Source organism: Pinus tabuliformis, chromosome 4_1 (genome assembly GCF_031772625.1).
Source record: "Pinus tabuliformis cultivar Carrire ecotype Pingquan chromosome 4_1, CPIR1, whole genome shotgun sequence".
NCBI lineage: Eukaryota > Viridiplantae > Streptophyta > Pinopsida > Pinales > Pinaceae > Pinus > Pinus tabuliformis.
Window position 1 is genome coordinate 337073486 of NC_142303.1, and position 18981 is coordinate 337092466.

Below are 18981 nucleotides of genomic sequence, written 5' to 3' on the forward strand. Positions count from 1 at the left end.
AATATTATTAAAGTCAAAATTCAAACAAAAACCAAAGAAATCTACAATCTAAATAAAACTAAAATCTAATCTAAATTTAAAGAAAACTTTTTATGCCTTTTATGAATTTTTTTATTTTTTATTTTTAAATCTAAATGAAATGAAAAATAAACAAAACTAGAAAAATGAAACTTGAAGGAAAGATTTTTAAGCCCTTTTTTATTTTTTTATATTTTATATATTTTTAAAAGTCAAAATGAAATAAAACTAAATTTAAATTAATCTAAGATTTAAAACTAAATTTAAAATTAAAGAAACTAAGTTAAATAAAACTAGAACTACGTAACCAAAAGCTTAAAAAAAATCGAATTGAAAATAAAGTTGAAACTATAATCTAATTACGCTAACTGCATATACCAAGCTAAAAAGGGGATGAAGTCGTATTTAATATGCAGCCACAGGTTTACAGGGACGACGGCAAGCTACGAATTCGTTGAAGGTTGCTGCTGTGTATTCAGATCCTGGACGACGGGTGTGAGGATGATGGAAGGAGCATCGTTTCTGGCAAGCAGGTGAAGTAAGAGAGACACAACGGTGGACAGGGAAGAGAAATGCGGGTAGAGAAAAGGATACGTAGATAGGAGAATGAAATGGCCAGAGAAAGAGCTGCGTAGGGAGAAGGAAGGTCGAAAATGGGCAGAGGTATGGCAGTACATAGGTGGATGGATAGGCAGGTGATCGATGGGAAGAAGCCTGCATGGATGGGAGAAGAGACTACGTGCCGGAGCAAATGTGATGAAGTCTGCAAAAGACGTGCAACAACATAGAGAGTTGGAGAACGCAGGTCAGAAGGACGGTGTGTATGGCGAGGAAAGTAGAACGCTGGAGGAAATGGAGGCTGCAGAAAAGCACGCTGGTTATGGTAGCGATGAAGCTGCGTGAGGGAGAAAAATGATCACGTGGATAGCGTGTGAAGGTCTGGAAGACTGCGTGGGAGAAAACAGAATGCTGGAGCAGAGGATTCAGTTTGAGAGTGTGTGGGGGGCATGATGGGCAGCAGATGGTTCGATGCAGGAGACACGCGGATCTGCTAGCAATGGCAGCTTGTGTTTGCAACTCCAAGGGGATGAATGGTAGCGCTTGGGTGCTGCAGAGATATATATAAAACAAAACGTAGATTTGCCTCAAAAATTTCAAAACGTTCTTGCAACACAATGAAGCCCTGAACAATAGCAAGTAGTTGATCAAACCCTCAATTTTCGAAAAACCCTACAAGAACTGAGCCTGAAGCCAGATCTTGCCCTCTAGGGCCTAGATCTGGCTTTCAAACGAAAATTGTTTTCTTAGACCTGCAACCTGCAATGGCAAAACAAAACACCCAGAGATAATATATGCAAGAACTAAAACTAAAACCCTACAAACCAGTTAAACAGTTACAATATTTACAGATTGCAGGCTCTTAAATAGCCAGATTTGTCATTAATCCATAGTAATATTTTCAGAATTTTAGATTTACTATGAGTTACTTCAGAAAACTTCGCATGCATTCAAAAGATAAATTCAAATGATAAACCCAGGATCGAAACGGGCTAGGCTCTTCAAGAAAAATGCTTTAGAGGAGTTGGTTGGTTCAGCCGAGCACTTTCCCAAGCGCCCGTTGATCTTCACAATCTAGATTTCCTACACAACTCACTTCAACTATCAATAAAGAGGCAAAAAACAGTACTAAAATCCAAATCCAATGGAGATACCTGCCATTATTTTCAAAAAATTTATTACCATCTGAACCCTAGTGAGTGAACAAAATACCTGTATTCAACATCACTCTTCAACAAGCTATTACCAATGGCTGAAATTAAATTTATGCAGAAAAATGAAACAGCTTACAACATTTCAGGAGAGTAACACCAGCAAGATTTCAACCCCAAAGTCTTTCTTTATTGCACAAGAAAAGCATTACAAGAGAGCTTTCTTCAGCACAAGACTCACAGATCGAATGATCTCAAATGACCCCTGACACTCTATTTAAAGGAAAAATTCCCAATGGCTAGTTCGAGTGATCCATGTCAAACTAATCTCAACCGTCGATGAGGATCAAAATCCCTTTTAATCTCATCCGTCGAATTTTTTAAATGCATTTTAATATATTAAAAAATTAAAATTCTGCATTTATTTACTTATTATTATTTTATTTTATTTTTTCAATTTTTTTTTTTTTTAATTTTATTATTATTATTATTTTTTTTTAATTTTTTAATTTAATCTTTTAATATTTATATTTTTTGATTGTTTTTTATTTTTTCAATTTTCAATTTTTTATTTTTAAATGGATCCTCGAACTTAGCCTTTGGGAAAATCACCTAGGACCTAGGACTTAGGACTTTTGAGAGGATTAAACATTTCCTAACCCTCAAGACACTTTACATCATGACTTTTACAATTTTATATCTCAAGGGGGAAAACCCATTTGACATAGACCCTCATAGACCACACAGTTCTGTGACACAACTATAATTTAGCAGATCAAGCAATTTGTAATAACCTAACCAAATAGTTAGAGTTATTTCCAAATTACTTTTACATAGACTCGACTAAGTACACTAGGAGTCCCCTAAGATTCTAATAACAAAATTCATTCCGGCTTTGGGGTTAGGTTGAAGGAAAACTTTGCCGATCATGGATCAGTGAGACAAAAAACCTTCCAGAACGTAGATCATCACTGGAAAAGTAGGTTTGCCTAGGCAGTTTACATACATGACTCAGATCTACTAAGATTATTTACAATTTACACATGTAGACTGGGTTTACAACATGATATGATCGGGCTGATGATGACAGTTGAATGGCACGTACATGTCGATCCAACACTGTCCCTTTTGCGAAAAAAATAGGGTGTACTGCTATGGTTAGTTGACACGTAGTGGTCAACACCGCCCAACACTGGTTTTGCTGCTGTATAAATCCTTTGCGTCCAACCAAAAATCTGCTCAGCGAAAATCTGAGCTGCAACTGCTTCCTTTGACTCCTGGATTCACTTTCCTAGGAAAATTGAATTTTCTACACCCCATTAACTGAAAATCGAACTTCTGGCCCAACAATTCAGCCTGTCTGTCTAAGCACTACTTTGCCTCACGAATTTCGGCCTGGTGCTCCCTCTTAGAAGCGAAATTATTTCTCTGCTTCTGAGCTTCCTAGATGATCACTCGCGCTCTGATACATGTGAAAATTCCTACACTGGAATCCTATTCCAACAACTGGTATTATTTCTTCTAACTGATAAATTAATTATTCAGTTTATTTCTATGGCAACATCGAAATAAACACGTTGCAACCTTCAAAAATAAAAACTACCGAAATAAATAGTGTTGAACTGAGAAAATACTAGCACACACACAATAAAATTTATACTATTGGTTTTGGATAAAAGTCCCCGGAAAAACCCAATGCGGGAAAACCGGTGCAACATATGAGGGTTTTATTATTATGCACTAGTGAAAATATGAGTACAATCTGGATGCGCAAATTGGCAATCCACTACAAGAGAAACTGGCCACAAAAATTAGTGAGACAAATTTTGTCTCACCCGACACTGATCTAGCTCTAAAACTGGCTCTGAATGGGCTCCACAAAACCCTTGCGGAAACCTCTGCATCAAGCCTGCACAACCACTGATATGCTCTGCCTGGAATTGTGACTGATCAAGCCATCTTCCCAATCCAGCCAGAGAATGAATTGTTGGTCCCTTCTGGAAATCTTCTTTGCCTCCAGCAATTGAATCGACCATCTCTTTGGCCAAACCGAACTGCTACCTCTGAAGCTTCTACGTTGTCTCTACACTGCCTTACTGAGGAAACTCGAGCCTCCTGTAGCTGACTCTACGGATCTGGAAAATCTCCTCTTGACTCACTGTCCCCGCCCCTTAAGCACTGCTTCGATCTCTGGCTCTCCGGCAGCTGATTGCTGCTACTCTGGAAATTGACCTACCAAGGAAATCAAATTTCTAGTGTTCTCAAGTGTATTCTCCAATAACCCATCGACTTCCTCTTATAATCCACTACTCACGACGAAGATTACATCTTAATCAATGGCTAGAATCATCTTGAAGTTGATCCGTGTGAGTTGCTAGATGATTCTCGCCTTATCTCAATTAATACTAATTAATTAACCATATTCCCTTAGTTTAGACTTAGGAAATATTTAGAAAACAATTAATAATCTAATTGAGACACTTCTAAGCGGAATTTCCAGAAATGATTTTTGGGTTTTGGATATCTCATGTATTCTAGCCTCTCCACCAAATTTCGTGGCTAGAAAACATCCGATGCTACAAAAAGTAACAAAGCAGATGATATTGGATGGAGTCTGAGATCATATAGTCTCGCATATTTCTGGCAAGAATACTGCTAGGAAAATGTCGGTAGCTCTCTCTAAACTATATTAGAGTTCTTCCAAGCAGTGGAAAATGTTTCTCTAGGAGAAGCTGAGAACCATCAGGATGCAAAAGGGTGTAGGCATAGATCCCTTCCTTACTTGGATTTAGGAGGTCCGAGATTAGTTGTCAACCGTTGGGGAGACACCCCAACCCACATAGCTTGTACGATTGGCATTAAACAATGTCTCAAAGGATTGGAAAGTGTTTGTCCAAAGCATATTGGGCAGAGACACTTTTCCTAATTGGGACAGGATAAGGGCCAATCTGCTCAGCAGGAGTTGAGGCGAGCTCTAGTAAAGAGCACCATCAGTAGTAGTAGCAACAATGTTGTGAAGAGTGATAAGGAAGAAGAGAATGTGGCCCTAGCATCTAACGGTCCTAGCCAGGGACAAGGGGAACAAAAGAAGAAGAAGAAGGACCTGTCAAAAGTCAAGTGCTTCAGGTGTGGTGATTTCGGTCACTACAACACGCAGTGTCCTCTCAAGAAGAAGGACAAGCAGGACCAATTGGCAGCATCCGTGGAGATTAACAAGTTGTCTTCCAAGTTGGAAGAAGAGTTTGCCATGTTTGCAACCATACCTCTAGGAGAGAGGTGGAGCGACATGGAGTTGTAGTCCCAAAGTTGCAGAGATTGGGCAAGGTCCATTGAGGTTTCCTCCTCATGGATCATTACCTAGCTACGGGGGTCCAAAGTATCTAGTAGCAGGATGGATTAGTGTCATTGATGCAGTCAGATTCTCGAGTGACAGTTGCGGACTAGTAGCAGTAAGGTGCTGAGAAGCGCAGTTCAGTGTTGACAACAGAGTAGGAGGCTTAGTAGCAGAGTTAGCAACAACGTATATTCTTCAGTGGACGATGCAATAGCTAGTAGTAGTCAAGACTCAGGAGATAGATGCAACAGACACGGTTGATTCAGTATTAAGGATGCTTCTCAGTTGCAGTTGTTGCAGTTGCAGCAACAACAGTTGAGAGGGAGTTGCAATGCAGATGCATAGTTGGTAGCAGTATGGCAGTGTCAGCAACAACACATATACAACAGTCTGGTTCAACTACAGTCATTGGCAGATGAATCAAAGTCAGTGTAGTGGTTGATGGAGAGTGACTAAGGGAACAATGCAATGATTGAGGAAGCAACACTATGACTAAGGGAGCAACATTATGACTGAGGGAGCAGTGCAATCATTTCTAGCAGAGATTCTTGTCAGACATCAGCAGTGTGATAGAGGGATGATACAGAGACAGGTTGTTGTGGCAGGGTGTGCAATGTTGATTCGGGGTAGCATCGGATGTGCTCTAGCCATGAAAATTGGTGGAGAGGCTAAAGCACATGATATCTCCAAGACCCATAAATGGTTTGGACAGATTGTACCCAGTTTGGGAGATGTTAAAATAATTAATATTTTTAATGGAGTTCCTAAGACTAAACTTAAGAAAAATAAAGTATTAAGGGGTATTAATATAAAACTGGGTTAGAATGTTCCAAAAGTCATGGATCAAGCCAAATCTAATCTTAGCCGTTGATTAGAGATTTAATCTTGGTCATTGAAAGACCAACAAGAAAAGTATAAGAAGAGGCTTGAGGGTCAGTTGGAGAACACACTGAAGGAGACCAGTCAGTTTGATTTCTGGAGCGAGGTTAGCTGATAAATTCGAACTAGTGGTCTAGAGAGTAGCAAGAGGCAACGGGTACGGAACAAAGAGTCAGGAATAACACCAGAGGACCAGCGCAGAGGTTAGAGAGGCAGATGCAGAGGCAGTAGAACTGCATAGTCACTGAAGGGCCGGCGTGGTTGACGCAGAGAGACCCATTGCTGACGCGGAGTGGCAGGGGCTGACACAGAGGGTCTGAGAGCTGAACAGAGGCTAGCAAGCCTGATGCTGAGACTGGGATAAGTGTTGGAGAATTTTTCTCTGTTGGGTAAGCCAGTTTAACAGCCAGGTGTACTGAAGAATTGGTGAATAATAAAAATCCTCCTCTGCTGCACCGGTTTTCCCGTATTGGGTTTTTCCAGGGATAATTGTCCAAAATATCTGTGTTGATGTGTCTGATTCTTGTGCATGTATTTGTTTCTGTATTATGGTGTGATATCTGCAGCGGAATTTATTTTAATGTTTACTGAAGAGTTTTCATAAATAATTTGTTGGGAAATAAGTAGGTAAAGTAAATAAGTTGCTACAGTGATAGAATTTTCACATGCAACACTAGAACACAGTCTTCACTAAGAGGGAGTGTTAGTTTTTGTAGCATCAGATATGTTCTAGTCACAAAACTTGGTGGAGGGGCTAGAATACATGAGATCTCCATACCCCATAAATCGTTTCTAGAAATTCCACCTACAGATGACTTAATTAGATTATTAACCTATTTTTTAATGTTTCCTAAGTCTAAACTTAGGAAAACTGTTATGTTTCCAATTTTTTGGAGTGCAAAATTCACTAAGGAGTTTTGCCAATTTTTGGTGATATTAAATAAAAAGGAGAAAATATTATTTTGTGGAAGAAAAGTGGAAATTATTATTTTAATGAAGAATGGCGGCAAAGTAATATTTTATTAGTGGAAGGTGGAGACCACCAAGGGAGAGGACTAGCAATTATTAATTGAGCTTGGAGGCCTCCATTTGGTATCTTTGATCATTTGACAATTCAACATTAGTTCTCTTGAGCTGTTTAGCCAAAACAACAGTGTTGTTCAACACAAGGAATTTCCACGCAGAATTCCACCCTCATTTCGGAGAACTTCGAATGTGTCCCTAGTGGGGCGATTTGGGGAGCTCAATTTAGAGTTTTCATTGGGCATATTTGCAAGTTATTTCAGTTGGGCTGAGTTGAGAGAATTCTTGGGGCCGAAATTCTACATTTCTGGAAGTGCACAGGGGTTGGAGGAATAGAGGTTGAGGAGAGATAAAGGTTGGAGATTGGAGGTATTCCTTAGGGGAGAATTTAGCCAAAGTTGGGAGAGATTTCCAGTGGTGGATTTGGGCTTAATTCAACAGTATTAGTTTTGTGGGGTGTTTTCTGGCCAAATTGGACAATTTTCACTTATTGGGGGGTCACCGGAGATTGGTGGATTTAGCCAAAACCCTTTCTGCGCTTTTGTGGGTTTATTGAGAGCAGTTTATAGATAATTTTACAGAATTTTTCAGGTGATATTCGGACCTGAAATCCTAATTCTTATAGTAGGGTGAATTGCTAGTTAGCTAGGGAATTTGCACCATTTTGTGCGTTCGACTTTGGCATGGAGATAGGCCAAAGTTCCAAACCCTTTTTGGGTTTTTCTGGGTTTTGGGCAAGGAGCACTCTACTGATTTTATAGAATTTTCTGGGCACTCTAGAGTGGGAAAATTAAGGGGCGAAGTCAAGAAGCAATGCAATTTTGGAGCAGCAACACAATTTTCTAGAGGAGCTTGCTATTATAGTTGTTGAGCTTTCTTGTATTCATCACCTGGTGCTTGTAGCTTGCCTTGTGCAAGCCCAAGTGCATTTTCTCCAACTCATTTGTACCACAACACTATTATTAATAAAATCTTGGCCAGTTTGTGGATTTGGAGATATTTCTAGTTTATGTGTATGCATTTTTGAAAAATTTTGTGTTATTATCTTTGCATGACTTTGTTATCATTGTAAAATTTCCATTAGGAATATTACAGTGGTATCAGAGCATGATCTTGGCCAGTTGTGGAGTAGCCATCAAGATCATGGAAGATTTGGGCATGTATGCACTGTGATGGGTGAACTATAAACGAACCCACGTCTCAAGGGAGAGTATCATTGAGGGAAAATTGAACCTCACCCACTTTGATGGTTCAGCTAGGAGTTCTGTCAGAAAATGGGTACAAGAATTGGACACATATTTCCGGCTAAACCCCATGAGGGAGGCAAACGCTATTAGACATGCCACTTTGCACTTGGATGGAGATGTTATGGAATGGTGGTACCAAGGGCTAATCCCTTTGGGTCATGTATGTATCACATCCTACAAAGAGTTCACACAGAGGCTCATGGAGATATTTGACCGAAAGGACACCAGACCCCCTCAAAGGGAGTGGATAGGACGAGGAAAGCTAGAGGATGAGACCAGGAGGCATTTCTACTGGTGGAGACTGGGCTTTAGATGTCAAAAGCTTGAGGAGGAGGTTGAGCAGGAGGACACGCAGGATGGTGAGGGGCACATCGATATACCTGGTGTGGCGCAAGAGTCACCATTGTTGGAGGCCTCTTTGGTAGCTTTAGCTAACACCTCGGTTGAGGGAGTAGAGCATACACTCGGAGGGCCATCTATTGATGAGATTCCAACAGTTGATGAGGTACCCATTGCTATGATCTAGTTTCTAGACGATGACCACCCACCGCAGGTTGATAAGGTGCTTGGAGGCATACTTGTCATTAAGGAGGTACTAGAAGAGATGGAGGGGTCCAGAGCAGTGACTGGGTTTACAGAGGATAACCGCCCTGCACAGTTTCATTAGTTCTGGGCTAGCCTTCTAACATTGATAAAGAAGGCCACAACAGTGCGAGAGGCCATTCTACAGCAGAACGAGGAGTTGGAGGGCATGAGAGCAGTTTGTGCTGAGTCAGCGGCCAAACTGACTTGCACTGGGGAACGGTTGGGTTCCCTAGTGATTCAGTAGGAGTGCACATTAGAGTGATGGGGCAACCCTACTCAGACATTACAGGCCGGTAGCACTAGCAGGTTACCACTACACATTGGAGAGGGAGAGGCAGAGTCACCTCAACATATTTTATGTGTTGACCAGGATGGTGAGATGATGCGACATGAGTTGCGTAGGGTGCACCCTTGGTAGGATGGAGGGTTAGTTCCATGTACGGGAGTTTATGCTCTCGATCCTTCCCTTGGGGTTGGATCGCGAGATATATTGAGTTGGTATTTGAGGGAGCTGGCTAGGAGGTTAGATGCATCCATGGCCACAGCTTAGCGGAGGTTGTGGATTACCAGGGGGGCTCGAGGGCTAGACTGTTGTTGGGATCCAAGTGGGATTCTCCATCACATCGTGGAGTCGGTAGGTCATGGTAGCAACTACGTGATGGACTCGGTGGTTGGGTGCACACACCTTTTCATATCCCCTTCAGAGTTCCTGACAACACTAGTGATAGGATGGATTGGCAGAGGAGCAGGCAGATTTCATGAGTTGTCATGGCATATTGATTGTGCATGGAGTCATAGGCTGATTAGCCTACTCTAGCAGGAGCTGGTAGGAGGAGGTGGCATCGACAGACCACCGGACAGGGCATTACATGGAGACAATGCTCTCTCATTGGTATATTGGACACTGGAGCTACTGAGGATAGACACAATAGTGTCATTCCCATTGGCATGTGAGGAGTCAGACCGCTCAGGTCTTTCAGGGAAGATGGGGAGATGTAGCCCACATCATGGAGGGATTACTAGCAGAGTGGTGGATGCATTGGCACATGCAGGATGGCATATGATACATGGTGGTACGACAGTAGGCAATGGTACCCAGGGGTGCACAAGGATATGTCGTAGAGTCCAGTCTTATGTAGAGGGATGCGACTTGATGCATACAGACCTAATTTTAGAACCTAGCATCCAGTGTTGTATAGAGGTATGCAGTGATGAGCAATGGCCTGCAGAGGAGCATGGAGATGCATGGTTGCTTGATGTAGCACGCTGGCTTGCACTGAGCGACTCACATCGCATCGCGTACACGTGGGGAGAGCCAGACACACTGACACATGCAGGATACAAGACGGTACAGGATGGTACATCAGTAGCACGGGGTATCTAATGGTGTACAAGGATAGGCTATAGGGTACAGTGCCAGGTCGAGGACTACAAGGATACTCGATGGGATGCAGGGGCATATGGTGCTACACAACGAGGTCTTGGAGGGTTTCCTCCAAGGAGACTTATGGACGGAGACACCGGGCATACCTTTGGGTGTACTTCACCCAGGATCGACAAGGACGCAGATGAGCGATACTCGATGGTATCCATGGGGACTCACATGCTTGTCCTTCTTATACATCACTTACAGGCACAGACGATTTCACTGTTGTCCTTTGGCACTCTGGGCGTGAGTAGCTGGGGAAAGGGGTCTCACTTGAGATATTAGGATGAAACTCAACACACTAGGGGAGAGACTTCTCGGTGGTGGAATTGGGTCGGTGCACGAGTTGACAACCACAGGTTAGGGGATGAGGTGATCATCTGCAGGGGTGGCATATCATTCATCAGTGAACCTACGCCTTGGGAGCAGGTCACGAGGGAGACATGTGTCACTCTTTCCACAAGGCATGTCAGGACCATGCATGAGCAGAGGATACCGTGTACGATTGAGGCAACTTTCCAGTATGTGTCCGACCTCCAGACATTGTATTGGCACATTATCGAGAGGGTGGATGGCAGACTCAGTGGTGATGGTTGGCAGGAGCAGGATGGGTCCACATACACTGAGTCGATTGCGAGTATCAGATACCCATCTATTGGTTGCCTTCAGGGGGTAGTTATTTGGCACATGTGGCTTCCAACAGTCATCGGTACTATGCAGTGGTAGGCACAGGGCAGTTTAGCATGCATCAGATTAGTTCATGATATATGGGGCCTATATGTCGGTTTCATGCAGGGATTAGGGATGAGGAACAAACAGATTCCAACAGTTGTTAGAGCTATGCTGCAGTAGGTCTGGTTATGGGATCCATGGATTGAGTTGATTGATAGGACACTCCATTCTATGATGAGTAGGTTCATGGGAGAGAGTGATCTAGTTCACCTTGGGTGTGACACATGGGAGATTGTTGAAACCTCCATTGTATGGCAAGGTAGATTTATCCTATTGCTGCTTAGGATTGAGATTGATAGTGGATGGGTAGACATTGACATCATGGAGATGCCTGGGCAGGATAAGCTTGGCCTTCACAAATATCCCACCATCAGGTTTCGAGAGGGGAGGATACAGTCTGAGCATGATGGGAAGTTTTTCATAGTTAGAGTGGCGCAGCGTTAGCATGGTGGCACCCTTTTGAGACTAGCATGGGATCTGGGTACAACAAGATTTGGCGGTTCATCTACCCTCAGGGGTAAGCTGCTTTCTATAGGGGGAGATCATTCAAATATTCCATTGGAATCTGGTGATTCACTGTTGACATGGGGATCATCACTAGTATGGCAGGATGTTCAACAACGAGGAGTGGTTCAATGGCACATTTGGGACCCTGGCATTGGCTAGGCCAACGTTTGGAGCAACAGGATATTGCTTGAGGACAAGCAATTTTTGGCGGGGAGGACTGTAATGTTCCCAATTTTTGTGAGTGCAAAATTCACTAAGGAGTTTTGCCAATTTTTGGTGATATTAAATAAAAAGGAGAAAATATTATTTTGTGGGAGAAAAGTGGAAATTATTATTTTAATGAAGAATGACGACAAAGTAATATTTTATTAGTGGAAGGTGGGGACCACCAAGGGAGAGGACTAGCAATTATAAATAGAGTTTGGAGGCCTCCATTTGGTATCTTTGATCATTTGACAATTCAACATTAGTTCTCTTGAGCTGTTTAGCCAAGACAGTCGTGTTATTCAGCACAAGGAATTTTCGAGGAATTCCACCCTCATTTCGGAGAACTTCGAGTGTCTCCCTAGCGAGGCAATTTGGGGAGCTCAATTTAGAGTTTCCATTGGCAATATTTGCAAGTTATTTTAGTTGGGCTAAGTTGAGAGAATTCTTGGGGCCGAAATTCTACATTTCTGGAAGTGCACAGGGGTTGGAGGAATAGAGGTTGAGGAGAGATAAAGGTTGGAGATTGGAGGTATTCCTCAGGGGAGAATTTAGCCAAAGTTGGGAGAGATTTCCAGTGGTGGATTTGGGCTTAATTCAGTAGTATTAGTTTTGTGGGGCGTTTTCTGGCCAAATTGGGCAATTTGCACTTATTGGGGGTCACTGGGGATTGGTGGATTCAGCCAAAACCCTTTCTGGGTTTTTGTGGGTTTATTGAGAGGAGTTTATAGATAATTTTACAGAATTTTCGAGCGATATTCGGACCTGAAATCCTAATTCTTATAGTAGGGCGAATTGCTAGTTAGTTGGGGAATTTGCACCATTTTGTGGATTTGACTTTGGCTTGGAGATAGGCCAAACCCTTTTTGGGTTTTTCTAGGTTTTGGGCAAGGAGCACTCTCCTAATTTTATAGAATTTTTTGGGCACTCTAGAGTGGGAAAATCAGGGGGCGAAGTCAAGAAGCAGTGTAATTTTGGAGCAACAGTGTAGTTTTTAGAGAAGCTTGCTATTATAGTTGTTGATATTTCTTGTATTTATCACCTGGTTCTTGTAGCTTTCCTTGTGCAAGCCCAGGTGCATTTTCTCCAACTCATTTGTACCACAACACTATTATTAATAAAATCTTGGCTAGTTTGTGGATTTGGAGATATTTCTAATTTATGTGTATGCTTTTTGAAAAATTTGTGTTATTATCTTTGCATGAATTTGTTATCATTGTAAAATTTTCTTTAGGAATATTACAAAGACTGGTTAATTAATCAAAATTAATTAAGTCAAGGTGAGAATAATCTAAAAACTCACACAGATCGACTTCAATATGATCCTAGCCCTTGATTAAGTTTTAATCTTGGTCGTTGGAGCCTCAACAGAAGATTATAAGAAGAAATCGATGGGCACTTGGAGAATACATGGGAGACACTTGAGCAGTTCAATTTACTTGACAGATCGATTTCCAAAGAGCAGCAGCAGTTGCCAGAGAGCCAGAGATTGAAGCAGAGATAGTGAGGGTCAGGGACAGTGATCCGAAGGAAGTTTTCCAGATTTGGAGAGGCAACAACAAGTGACAGAGGGATCCATGCGGAAGCAACACAAGGACTGCGCAGTTGCTGAAGTAGAGCAGTTCGATTTAGTTGGGGAGGATGTTGATTCAGCTTCTAGAGGCTAGGAAATTCTTCCAGAGGGCCGGAGAGTCATTTCCAACAGTAGAGGCAGGCAAGATGACTTGCTTGGAGGCTGATCTAAGCCACACGTGTGAGAGGCAGCGCAAGGACTGTGCAGAGGGCCTACGCTGGGGTTTGGACAGCTAGTTTTTTAGGAGAAGCCAATGCTAGGATTGCTTGTGGAGTGAGAGAATTTCTTCTCTCTAATTATTTTTTTCAGATACTTGTAGTTTGGATTGCTAGTTGGCCATCCATAGATTGTACTCAGATTTCACTGTTGCTTAATAATAGAACCCTCATCTGTTGCACTGGTTTTCCCAAGTTAGGTTTTTCCGAGGACAATTGTCCAAAAATAAATGTCATACTTTTATGTGTGTCACTGTGTGCTAGATTTTCTCAGTTTCCAGCGCTATTTTCTTCCACAGTTTATTTGTGAAAATCACTGTGTGAATTATTTGATATTTTCCATAGCAGACAACGAATAAATTTCTAAATAAATTAACAACTAGAAAAATAATTTCCAATTGCTATGATAGATTAAATTTTCACAAATTATTCATAAATCACTAGGTCTAGCGCAAATATTTCTTAGGTCTCTCAAAGAGAGTGAAGAGCCTTTTTGAAGTGATAAATCATCACATAGATCTTCTTTGAGGGGTCCTACCTCATCTCTTAGAGTCTTGACCTTAGGAATACCTGTTATCATCATCATATCTAAAAACCTAAGGCTTGATCTCTTCATCTTAAAGCTTTTCTTAGAGAGCGTGTTAGCTTCCTTGAAGCATTGAGCCATTTTTGTGTCTCTCCTTGAATGGGCTTGGTGGAGTCACTTCATACCTAAATCATTAATCTATCCATTCGAAATGTTTCTCTTCGCACTGGGACTCCTCCCATCGGTGAAAGTCCGTAAAGAGCAGGGGTTCTTGACTAAAGTGATAGTGGGTCATTGTCCCATTGTTGTCACTTAGTCTAGTAGTTGCCCCTTAGGCTTTCCATTCCTTAGGGCCCTGTTAGATTGTGTGGTAACACTACCCACCATGACTTCATAGAAGTACCTAGTTGTCTACACTAAGTCACACTTATCCAAAAGCAATTATGTCCTAAGATGGTTCAAAATAGTAACAAGGTAATATCTTTAAAAAGTTAAAAGTGATAAACCATCCATCTAATGCTAGTCAATAAGCTAAATACTTAGAACCATTTCTACTAATGGAAGTCACGCAATGGAAAACCATACCAATTAATAATTGAAGCAACAAAGATATCATCTAGCACATCTAAGATCGAGGCCATGGGAACTAATATACCACTGTATGTGATTGACTAATGAGTATAGGAATGCAATTGATGAATTGAGAATAGTAGGTCTAGGATGATGAGTAGAAATATTGTCAAAGAAGCAACAAATCAACACCGAGTGTGTCTCTAGGGGAGTTGCCTAGAGGGCAACACTCACCATTTTGCTTCTTGCCCCAGCAGACCTTGACAATGAACTTGTATGCTTGACATGGTTTTGATCTATGCTACTTCTTGTGTTTCTATTGACTTAGTTAAATATTTATATGCTTTTAGTAGAGTAGTGATAAGATTTTCTTTTGCACTGCCACTGTTTATTCGCATTGCCTATAATTTTGATTCATATTGACCAACTTTGTGGTCATTTGTTGGACATTAATAAAATTATTTTAGCTTCTCTGTCTGTCTACGTCTTTTAGATCTGCGATTATGTAGTTACCATATCCTAATTGTACTCAAGCACACCTTTTTTATAGTTATGCATTTAATTAAGTTGTGTTTTTGGTAAGTGTTATGCCATAACCAATTTTACAGGAAAGCGTATGGGCAACAATTCTGTAAAATGTTGAAGTGGCAGTACAAGGAGTACTTATAAATTCTAGAAAGAGATCCAAAATTCACATCTCAAGGATTTTAATGATTCTCTAATGTTTTACTATACTAATACTAGTGAGAATTAAAGAAGAGACAAAAGTAATGGACTTCCAGATTATCTGGGTTTCTCTCTGGTCAGACAATATTTATATTTTAGAAGGCTATAAATGATCATTGACAAAGTTATAGTAATACTATTTTGATGGATTGAGATCTAATTTTCTTGAAAGAAACTTCTGATAATAACCAGAGAAGTCTCTCTACTGCTAAAGAATCTTATGTTGTATAGATTGGAATTTTAACATGCTTTACATTTTGTGCATAGGATAAAAATAGACTTCGTATTATAGAAGTCCACTTTCCTGGTTTTTAATATTCACCTCACATAGGTTCTTCTGTTGGAAATTAACCAATACAAATAAATAATAATCATTACTATTCGTAATTCAAGAAAATCTTATCTCCTTCAATTTAGTTTAAAATTACAGTTGTCATTTTTATTTTCAGGTGGGCCCAATAGCTGCACAATTTGCTCCTCTTCTTGCAGCTTTACCATTTTATGAGATGGCTAGAAGTAATTCAGGTGATGTTTTTATGACAATATTTTCAAAATATGGAATTTCCTTTTTAAAATTACATGCTTAGGTGTTATATTCAACATAGCATTTTTGTTCTTATTCTATGAACCTTCTTTTATTTGATTTAAAAACTAGTAGTCACAAAAAAGTAAAGGACTCTTAATAACTCTAAGAATATGCATTCTTAGATGCTTATTCTCTTATGAAACACTTTAAGAGGATTCATCGTCAAGTGATGGCATTCACGAGAGGCTTATTATAGAGCAGTCTCCTTAACACCCTCCAACTACACAAGTTTATGTGAAAATTCTATCACACAGCAACTGATTTACTTTTCCTACTTATTCCACCATAATTTATTCATGAAATCACTTCAATAAACATTAAAATAAATACTATTGCAGATATCACACCATACTACAGAAACAAATCACACCATAATACAGAAACAAACATATGCACAAGAATCAACACATTGACATAGATATTTTGGACTAATGTCCCCGGAAAAATCCAATGTGAGAAAATCGCTGTAGCAAGGGAGTATTTTATTATTCAGCAATTTTCTAGTACAACAGGGTGCCAAAGTGGCTTACCCACAGATAGGCAAATTCTCCAGCACTTCTTTTGAACCCAGCATCAGCGTTGCTGACCTCTGTGTGGCCTAAAATCCTCTGTGTCAGCCTATTGAGACTCTGCGCAACCTCTCTGGCCTTTTGCGTCACTCCTGCAGCCTCTGCATGGATGACGCAAGCCCTGCTGGCTCTGCGCAGTCTCTGCTGCCTTTGCGTGGCTCCCTCTGGCCCTATGTTTGCCTTTTCTGCCTCTGCACTGATCTCCCATCTCTCTGTTCCGTACTTGCTGCCTCCTGACTGCTCACCAGAACACTAGTTCAATTTCTCAGCTAACCCCGCTCCAGAAATTGAACTGACAGGTCTCCTTCAGTGTGTTCTCCAAGTGACTCTCAAGCCTCCTCTTATACTTTCTCGTTGACATATCAACGACCGAGATTAAGTCCCTAATCGACGGATAAGATTAGATCTGGCTTGATCCATGTCTTTTGGACCATTCTAACACAGTTTTATATTAATACACATTAATATTTTATTTTCCCTAAGTTTAGACTTAGGCACTCCATTAAAAATATTAATTATTTTAATATCTCTTAAACTGTTTAGAATTTTCCTAAACCCTTTCTGGGTATTGGAGATCTCATATGCCCCAACCTCTCCACCAAGTTTCGTGGCTAGAGCACATCCGATGCTACCCCAAATCAACACTCCTTTTTAGCGAGGATTGTGCTCTGGCAATACTCCTTACTGAGCATCACCCTGAACATCCGACATCGGTTCCTGTGCTGATGCTAAGCCTTCCTGCCCAACATCCTCTGCACTGCTGTATCCTGTACCGCTGCCCATGGCTCTGCCACTGCTGCATCTGTACAACAACTCCCTCTGCATCTGTGTTGTTGTTGGTCCTTTCTCCCAACACTGCATCTGCACTGCAACTCCCTCTTCATTTGTGCTGCTAACACACTCATTTCTTCTTCTGAAAGGGGTTCTTTACCATCCCCATATTTTCCCTGAAGTAGTCAAATTTTGACTTTCCAAGGGCCTTGGTGAGGATATCTTCCACCTATTCTCCTGTAGGAGTGTAGCTCAACTGTACAACTCCTCGTTGGATACAGTCTCTGACAAAGTGACAACGGATATCAATATGCTTCGACCTATCATGAAACACTGGATTCTCAGAGAGTTTGATGCAACTCTAATTATCGCACACGATCTTGGTCGCCTCCATATTTCTTCTAAATAGATTTACCAGCAGTTTTGTAAGTCATATGGCCTCACACGAAGTTGTGCTTGCTGCCATATATTTTGCCTCAGATGAGCTCAGAGCCACGGACTTCTGTTTCCTACTGCACCAGGAGGTCATTCCTGATCCAATGTAGAAACAATACCCAGAGGTACTTTTCTGATCCATTGAATTTCTTGCCCAATCTGCATTAGTAAATCCACTCAACTTGATATCCTTCCCCTTGGTGTATAAGAGCCCATAATCAACTATTCCCTGTAAATACCTGAGAACGTGTTTAGCTGCTGCCTAGTGTGTCCTCTTTGGTTCCACCATGAACTATCTGAGGGTGTTGACTGCGTAGCAAATATCTGGCTTGGTATTGACCAGATACATCAAGGACCCCATGAGCTGCTAGTATAGGGTGGGATCGACATCTTTGTCTTCTGATGCATCAATCTTCTTCTAGTTGGTGATCATTGGCATAGCCATAGGTGTATAGTCTCCCATCCCGAATCTTTTCAGGATTTTTGTAGCATGCCTCCCTTGCCCAAGGAATATTTCTCCTTTCTGCTGCCAAACTTCCAACCCTAGGAAGTAGTGCATTCGTCCTAGATCCTTCATATCGAACTCTGTGGCTAGATTCTTCTTGCAGTCCCCAATGAGTCTGGATGATCTTGTTAGAAAGAGATCATCCACATATAATACTAAGATAAGCAGCTCATTCTCTACGACCAGATAGTAGAGATTCAGATCCACGTCACTCTTGACAAACCCCATCTTCTACAAGTAGCCATCTATTCGACCATACCATGCTCTCGGTGCCTGCCATATAAGGCTTTCTTCAATCTGCATACGTGAGACCTCTTCTCATGAGTTTCAAAGCCCTCTGGTTGTTCAATGTATACCTCTTCTTCTATTACCCCATTCAGAAATGTCATTTTGACATCCATCTGATGGATCTCCTATCCCATCTGGGTTGCTAGAGATATCACAGTCCTAATAGATGTATACCTGGCTACCAGGGCGAAGGTTTCCTCATAGTCAATCCCTCCCTTTTGAGCATACCCCTTAGCCACAAACCTGGCCTTGTATTTCTCAACGCTATCGTCCATAGCATATTTGATCTTGTAGATCCATCTCGAACCTACCACAGATTTGTCTTAAGGTCTTGACACCACCTCCCAAACATCGTTCACCATTATGGAGTTATACTCCTCTACCATCGCATCTAGCCAGACCTGATGCTGAGCTGCCTCCTTGAAGCTGGCAGGCTCTCCATCCTGAGCTACTAATGCCTGATATATGTCTGGCCGTTTTCGCTCCCTCTTATTGTTCCTTGGCTCACCGATGAAGTTCTCTGCATCACGCAGAATCTGAGGAAGTTCCCTGC

At 41.3% G+C, this 18981-nt stretch overlaps 1 protein-coding gene across 2 annotated transcripts in view; it reads left to right on the top strand.

The window, feature by feature from the left end:
• Positions 1-18981, top strand: part of LOC149175653 (initiation factor 4F subunit (DUF1350)) — a 235989-nt gene that overhangs the window by 203383 nt on the left and 13625 nt on the right. For both annotated transcript variants that reach the window (XM_089422911.1, XM_089422912.1), the window contains exon 6: positions 15724-15799. In XM_089422911.1, the coding sequence (XP_089279037.1) occupies positions 15724-15799 (76 nt within the window). The remainder of the gene's footprint in view (positions 1-15723; positions 15800-18981) is intronic.